General features: G+C 59.1%; 1 protein-coding gene across 1 annotated transcript in view; it reads right to left on the bottom strand.

Annotated features, from left to right (window-relative positions):
* Window positions 1-503: 503 nt before the first annotated feature.
* The window catches only part of LOC144742018 (disintegrin and metalloproteinase domain-containing protein 10-like), an 11,438-nt gene continuing 4,536 nt past the window's right edge, over window positions 504-7,405 (bottom strand). Inside the window, exons 4-7 of the mRNA XM_078624515.1 lie at window positions 5,750-5,842; window positions 2,418-2,486; window positions 2,003-2,186; window positions 504-562 (exon numbers count right to left, since the gene is read on the bottom strand). Coding sequence (XP_078480641.1) covers window positions 504-562; window positions 2,003-2,186; window positions 2,418-2,486; window positions 5,750-5,842 — 405 coding nt within the window. The remainder of the gene's footprint in view (window positions 563-2,002; window positions 2,187-2,417; window positions 2,487-5,749; window positions 5,843-7,405) is intronic.

The following is a 7,405-nucleotide window of genomic DNA, read 5'->3' as shown; positions in this document are numbered from 1 at the left end:
TGAGCGAGTGGTGAGGGTGGTGAGTGAGTGAGTGAGCGATGGTGATGATGCCGGTGTTCAGGGACTTGCGCCGTCCGTCCGAGTAGAGGCGGGTGACGCTCACAGATGCCCCCAGAGCTGCCTGGGGTGGTGAGGGGTGGTGAGGGAGTGGTGAGGGTGGTGAGGGTGGTGAGGGTGGTGAGCGAGTGGTGAGGGTGGTGAGCGAGTGGTGAGGGTGGTGAGGAGAGTGGTGAGCGGAGTGGTGAGGGTGGTGAGCGAGTGAGTGAGGCGAGTGAGTGAGCGATGGTGATGATGCCGGTGTTCAGGGACTTGCGCCGTCCGTCCGAGTAGAGGCGGGTGACGCTCACAGATGCCCCCAGAGCTGCCTGGGGTGGTGAGGAGAGTGGTGAGGGTGGTGAGGGTGGTGAGGAGAGTGGTGAGGGTGGTGAGGGTGGTGAGGAGAGTGGTGAGCGAGTGGTGAGGGTGGTGAGGGAGTGAGTGAGCGATGGTGATGATGCCGGTGTTCAGGGACTTGCGCCGTCCATCCGAGTAGAGGCGGTGACGCTCACAGATGCCCCCAGAGCTGCCTGGGGTGGTGAGGAGAGTGGTGAGGGTGGTGAGGGTGGTGAGGAGAGTGGTGAGCGAGTGGTGAGGGTGGTGAGCGAGTGGTGAGCGAGTGGTGAGGGTGGTGAGCGAGTGGTGAGCGAGTGGTGAGGGTGGTGAGCGAGTGGTGAGGGTGGTGAGCGAGTGGTGAGGGTGGTGAGCGAGTGGTGAGGGAGTGGTGAGGGAGTGGTGAGCGAGTGGTGAGTGAGTGAGTGAGCGATGGTGATGATGCCGGTGTTCAGGGACTTGCGCCGTCCGTCCGAGTAGAGGCGGTGACGCTCACAGATGCCCCCAGAGCTGCCTGGGGTGGTGAGGAGAGTGGTGAGGGTGGTGAGGGTGGTGAGGAGAGTGGTGAGCGAGTGGTGAGGGTGGTGAGCGAGTGGTGAGCGAGTGGTGAGGGTGGTGAGCGAGTGGTGAGGAGAGTGGTGAGCGAGTGGTGAGAGTGGTGAGCGAGTGGTGAGTGAGTGGTGAGGGTGGTGAGCGAGTGGTGAGCGAGTGGTGAGGATGGTGAGCGAGTGGTGAGGGTGGTGAGGAGAGTGGTGAGCGAGTGGTGAGGGTGGTGAGCGAGTGGTGAGGGTGGTGAGGGTGGTGAGGGTGGTGAGCGAGTGGTGAGGGTGGTGAGCGAGTGGTGAGGGTGGTGACCGAGTGAGTGGATGGGTGTATGAGTTAGTGAGTGAGTGTCTGAGTGAGCGAGCGAGCGAGCGAGCGAGCGAGTGGTGAGCGAGCGGGTGAGCGGTACTGGTGAGTGAGTGAGCGAGTGGTGAGCGAGTGGGTGAGCGGTACTGGTGAGTGAGTGAGCGAGTGGTGAGCGAGTGAGTGGTGAGTGGTGAGTGGTTACCAGAGGGTGCGGCGACCCAGGCGAGGCCTAGCACTCCGTCGTCGAAGTCTCGGTCCGTGAAGACGTAGGCCAGCGAGGTGAGCGAGCGGGCGAGCGAGTGAGCGAGTGAGCGAGTGGTGAGCGAGTGAGCGAGTGGTGAGCGAGTGAGCGAGTGAGCGAGCGGGCGAGCGAGTGAGCGGGCGAGTGAGTGGTGGGCGAGCGAGTGAGCGAGTGGTGAGCGAGTGAGCGAGTGGTGAGCGAGCGAGCGAGTGAGCGAGCGGGCGAGCGAGTGAGCGAGCGAGTGAGTGGTGAGCGAGCGAGCGAGTGAGCGAGCGGGCGAGCGAGTGAGCGAGCGGGCGAGCGAGTGGTGAGCGAGTGGTGAGCGAGTGAGCGAGTGGTGAGCGAGCGAGCGAGTGAGCGAGCGGGGCGAGCGAGTGAGCGAGCGAGTGAGTGGTGAGCGAGCGAGCGAGTGAGCGAGCGGGGCGAGCGAGTGAGCGAGCGGGCGAGCGAGTGGTGAGCGAGTGGTGAGCGAGTGAGTGGTGAGCGAGTGGTGAGCGAGTGGTGAGCGAGTGAGTGGTGAGTGAGCGAGTGGTGAGCGGTTACCAGAGGGTGCGGCGACCCAGGCGAGGCCTAGCACTCCGTCGTCGAAGTCCCGGTCCGTGAAGACGTAGGCCAGGCAGAACTCGTCCTGGTTCTGCTCCGAGCTGAGCTCCAGAAACTTCTCCACGCCGATGTTGGGGAAGCGGAACGGGTTCGTGGGGTCACGTGCCTCGTCCGTGCCGTTCACCTGGTGAGGGTGAGGAGAGAGAGAGGGGGTGGGTGGGTGGGTGAGTGGGTGAGTGAGTGGGTGAGTGAGTGGGTGAGTGAGTGGGTGAGTGCCAATGTTGGGGAAGCGGAACGGGTTCGTGGGGTCACGTGCCTCGTCCGTGCCGTTCACCTGGTGAGGGTGAGGAGAGAGAGAGGGGGTGGGTGGGTGGGTGAGTGGGTGAGTGAGTGGGTGAGTGAGTGGGTGAGTGAGTGGGTGAGTGCCAATGTTGGGGAAGCGGAACGGGTTCGTGGGGTCACGTGCCTCGTCCGTGCCGTTCACCTGGTGAGGGTGAGGGGAGAGGGAGGTGAGGGGTGAGGGTGAGGGGTGAGGAGAGAGAGGGAGAGGGGGTGGGTGAGTAGGTGGGTGGGTGGGTGGGTGAGTGGGTGACTGAGTTAGTGGGTGATTGATTGAGTGGGTCGGTGGGTGGGTGGATGAGTGAGTGGGTGATTGATTGAGTGGGTGGGTGGGTGAGTGGGTGGGTGGGTGAGTGGGTGGGTGGGTGGGTGGGTGGGTGAGTGGGTGGGTGGGTGGGTGAGTGAGTGGGTGAGTGGGTGGGTGGGTGGTGAGTGAGTGAGTGAGTGGGTGGGTGGGTGAGTGAGTGGGTGAGGAGAGAGTGGGTGGGTGAGTGCCGATGTTGGGGAAGCGGAACGGGTTCGTGGGGTCACGTGCCGTTCACCTGGTGAGGGTGAGGGGAGAGGGAGGGGGTGGGTGAGTGGGTGGGTGGGTGGGTGAGTGGGTGGGTGGGTGGGTGGGTGAGTGAGTGGGTGAGTGGGTGGGTGGGTGAGTGGGTGGGTGGGTGGGTGGGTGGGTGGGTGGGTGGGTGAGTGAGTGAGTGGGTGGGTGAGTGGGTGGGTGGGTGGGTGAGTGGGTGAGTGGGTGGGTGAGTGAGTGGGTGGGTGGGTGAGTGGGTGGGTGAGTGGGTGAGTGGGTGGGTGAGTGAGTGGGTGTGTGGGTGAGTGGGTGGGTGAGTGGGTGAGTGGGTGAGTGGGTGGGTGGGTGAGTGGGTGGGTGAGTTGGTGGGTGGGTGGGTGAGTGAGTGAGTGGGTGGGTGGGTGGGTGGGTGAGTGGGTGAGTGAGTGGGTGGGTGAGTGAGTGGGTGGGTGAGTGAGTGGGTGGATGAGTGGGTGGGTGGGTGGGTGGGTGAGTGGGTGGGTGAGTGTGTGGGTGGGTGAGTGGGTGGGTTGGTGAGTGGGTGGGTGGGTGGGTGAGTGGGTGGGTGAGTGGGTGGGTGGGTGAGTGAGTGGGTGGGTGGGTGGGTGGGTGGGTGAGTGGGTGGGTGGGTGAGTGGGTGAGTGAGTGGGTGAGTGGGTGAGTGGGTGGGTGAGTGGGTGGGTGGGTGGGTGGGTGAGTGGGTGGGTGAGTGGGTGATTGATTGAGTGGGTGGGTGGGTGGATGAGTGAGTGGGTGATTGATTGAGTGGGTGGGTGGGTGAGTGGGTGGGTGGGTGAGTGGGTGAGTGGGTGGGTGGGTGGGTGAGTGGGTGGGTGGGTGGGTGAGTGGATGGGTGAGTGGGTGGGTGGGTGGGTGAGTGGGTTAGTGAGTGGGTGAGTGACTGACTGACTGACAGAGTGAGTGACTGACTGACTGAGTGAGTGTATCAGTGAGTGGTGAGTGAGTGGTGAGTGAGTGGTGAGTGTATGAGTGAGTGGTGAGTGAGTGTGTGAGTGAGTGTATGAGTGAGTGGTGAGAGAGTGGTGAGTGTATGAGTGAGTGAGTGAGTGTATGAGTGAGTGGTGAGTGAGTGTGTGAGTGAGTGTATGAGTGAGTGAGTGTATGAGTGAGTGAGTGTATGAGTGAGTGAGTGTATGAGTGAGTGAGTGTATGAGTGAGTGAGTGTATGAGTGAGTGAGTGGTGAGTGAGTGTATGAGTGAGTGGTGAGTGAGTGAGTGAGTGGTGAGTGAGTGAGTGGTGAGTGTACTCTCACCCTGACTCTCTTCACCATGAAGTGAGTGAGTGGTGAGTGAGTGGTGAGTGAGTGGTGAGTGAGTGAGTGGTGAGTGAGTGGTGAGTGAGTGGTGAGTGGTGAGTGAGTGGTGAGTGGTGAGTGAGTGGTGAGTGAGTGGTGAGTGAGTGAGTGGTGAGTGAGTGGTGAGTGGTGAGTGAGTGGTGAGTGAGTGGTGAGTGAGTGAGTGGTGAGTGAGTGGTGAGTGAGTGGTGAGTGGTGAGTGAGTGAGTGAGTGAGTGGTGAGTGACTGACTGAGTGAGTGTATGACTGACTGAGTGGTGAGTGAGTGGTGAGTGAGTGAGTGGTGAGTGAGTGAGTGGTGAGTGAGTGGTGAGTGAGTGGTGAGTGAGTGAGTGGTGAGTGAGTGGTGAGTGAGTGAGTGGTGAGTGAGTGGTGAGTGAGTGAGTGGTGAGTGAGTGGTGAGTGAGTGAGTGGTGAGTGAGTGGTGAGTGAGTGAGTGGTGAGTGAGTGGTGAGTGAGTGAGTGGTGAGTGAGTGGTGAGTGAGTGAGTGAGTGTATGAGTGAGTGACTGACTGACTGACTGAGTGAGTGAGTGGTGAGTGAGTGGTGAGTGAGTGGTGAGTGAGTGGTGAGTGAGTGTGTGAGTGAGTGTATGAGTGAGTGTATGAGTGAGTGAGTGGTGAGTGAGTGGTGAGTGAGTGGTGAGTGAGTGGTGAGTGAGTGAGTGGTGAGTGAGTGGTGAGTGAGTGGTGAGTGAGTGGTGAGTGAGTGAGTGGTGAGTGAGTGAGTGGTGAGTGAGTGGTGAGTGAGTGAGTGAGTGGTGAGTGAGTGTATGAGTGGGTGAGTGACTGACTGAGTGACTGACTGAGTGACTGACTGAGTGAGTGAGTGGTGAGTGAGTGGTGAGTGAGTGGTGAGTGAGTGGTGAGTGGTGAGTGAGTGGTGAGTGAGTGAGTGGTGAGTGAGTGGTGAGTGAGTGGTGAGTGAGTGAGTGGTGAGTGAGTGGTGAGTGAGTGGTGAGTGAGTGAGTGGTGAGTGGTGAGTGATGGTGAGTGAGTGAGTGAGTGAGTGAGTGAGTGAGTGAGTGAGTGAGTGGTGAGTGAGTGGTGAGTGAGTGGTGAGTGAGTGGTGAGTGGTGAATGAGTGGTGAGTGAGTGGTGAGTGGTGAGTGAGTGGTGAGTGAGTGGTGAGTGAGTGGTGAGTGAGTGAGTGAGTGGTGAGTGAGTGGTGAGTGAGTGAGTGAGTGGTGAGTGAGTGGTGAGTGAGTGGTGAGTGGTGAATGAGTGGTGAGTGAGTGGTGAGTGGTGAGTGAGTGGTGAGTGAGTGGTGAGTGAGTGAGTGAGTGGTGAGTGAGTGTATGAGTGGTGAGTGAGTGGTGAGTGAGTGAGTGGTGAGTGAGTGGTGAGTGAGTGAGTGAGTGGTGAGTGAGTGGTGAGTGAGTGGTGAGTGAGTGGTGAGTGAGTGGTGAGTGAGTGAGTGAGTGACTGACTGAGTGAGTGACTGACTGAGTGAGTGTATGACTGAGTGAGTGAGTGACTGACTGAGTGAGTGAGTGACTGACTGAGTGAGTGAGTGGTGAGTGAGTGGTGAGTGAGTGGTGAGTGAGTGGTGAGTGAGTGGTGAGTGTACTCTCACCCTGACTCTCTTCACCATGAAGTTGATTCCACGGATGCCGTTGAAGTTTGTGTTCTGGTAGATGGCATCCAGAGCCTTCACGTGGCCTGCAATCTACGGTAACCACGGCAACCACCACGGCAACCACCACGGCAACCACCACGGCAACCACCACGGCAACCACCACGGCAACCACCACGGTAACGACACGAACCACCACGTTAAAAACAACGGTAACCGCCACGGTAACCGCCACGGTAACCACGATAACCTCCATAACCATCATGGTAACCACGGTAACCACGGCAACCACCACGGTAACCACCACGGTAACCACCACGGTAACCACGGAAACCACCACGGTAACCACCACGGTAACCACCACGGTAACCGCCACAGTAACAACCACAATAACCACCGTAACCATCATGGTAACCACGGCAACCACCACGGTAACCACCACGGTAACCACGATAACCACTACGGCAACCACGTTAACAACCACGGTAACCACGTTAACCACGGTAATCACCACGGTAACCACGGTAACCACGGTAACCCCCCCACCTGAGCGATGACGTTATCGCGTGAGCCGTAGTGCTGCGTGAAGAGGTAACCACCACGGTAACCACGTTAACAACCACGTTAACAACCACGGTAACCACCACGGTAACCACGGTAACCCCCCCTCATCACCTGAGCGATGACGTTATCGCGAGAGCCGTAGTGCTGCGTGAAGAGGTAACCACCACGGTAACCACGTTAACAACCACGTTAACAACCACGGTAACCACCACGGTAACCACGGTAACCCCCCTCATCACCTGAGCGATGACGTTATCGCGAGAGCCGTAGTGCTGCGTGAAGAGGTAACCACCACGGTAACCACGGTAACCCCCCCCTCATCACCTGAGCGATGACGTTATCGCGAGAGCCGTAGTGCTGCGTGAAGAGGTAACCACCACGGTAACCACGGTAACCCCCCCTCATCACCTGAGCGATGACGTTATCGCGAGAGCCGTAGTGTTGCGTGAAGAGGTAACCACCACGGTAACCACGGTAACCCCCCCTCATCACCTGAGCGATGACGTTATCGCGAGAGCCGTAGTGTTGCGTGAAGAGGTAACCACCACGGTAACCACGTTAACCACCACGACAACCACGGTAACCACGGTAACCACGGTAACCCCCCTCATCACCTGAGCGATGACGTTATCGCGAGAGCCGTAGTGCTGCGTGAAGAGGTAACCACCACGGTAACCACGTTAACAACCACGTTAACAACCATGGTAACCACCACGGTAACCACCACGGTAACCACGGTAACCCCCCCTCATCACCTGAGCGATGACGTTATCGCGAGAGCCGTAGTGTTGCGTGAAGAGGTAACCACCACGGTAACCACGTTAACAACCACGGTAACAACCACGGTAACCACCACGGTAACCACCACGGTAACCACGGTAACCCCCCCTCATCACCTGAGCGATGACGTTATCGCGAGAGCCGTAGTGTTGCGTGAAGAGGTAACCACCACGGTAACCACGTTAACAACCACGTTAACAACCACGGTAACCACCACGGTAACCACCACGGTAACCACGGTAACCCCCCCTCATCACCTGAGCGATGACGTTATCGCGAGAGCCGTAGTGTTGCGTGAAGAGGTAACCACCA

The sequence above is a fragment of the Lampetra planeri genome, unplaced genomic scaffold, assembly GCF_965212315.1.
Source record: "Lampetra planeri unplaced genomic scaffold, kcLamPlan1.2.h2 scaffold_818, whole genome shotgun sequence".
Taxonomy (NCBI): domain Eukaryota; kingdom Metazoa; phylum Chordata; class Hyperoartia; order Petromyzontiformes; family Petromyzontidae; genus Lampetra; species Lampetra planeri.
Note: the sequence above shows the minus strand (reverse complement) of the source record. Positions and strands in the feature narration are given on the sequence as shown.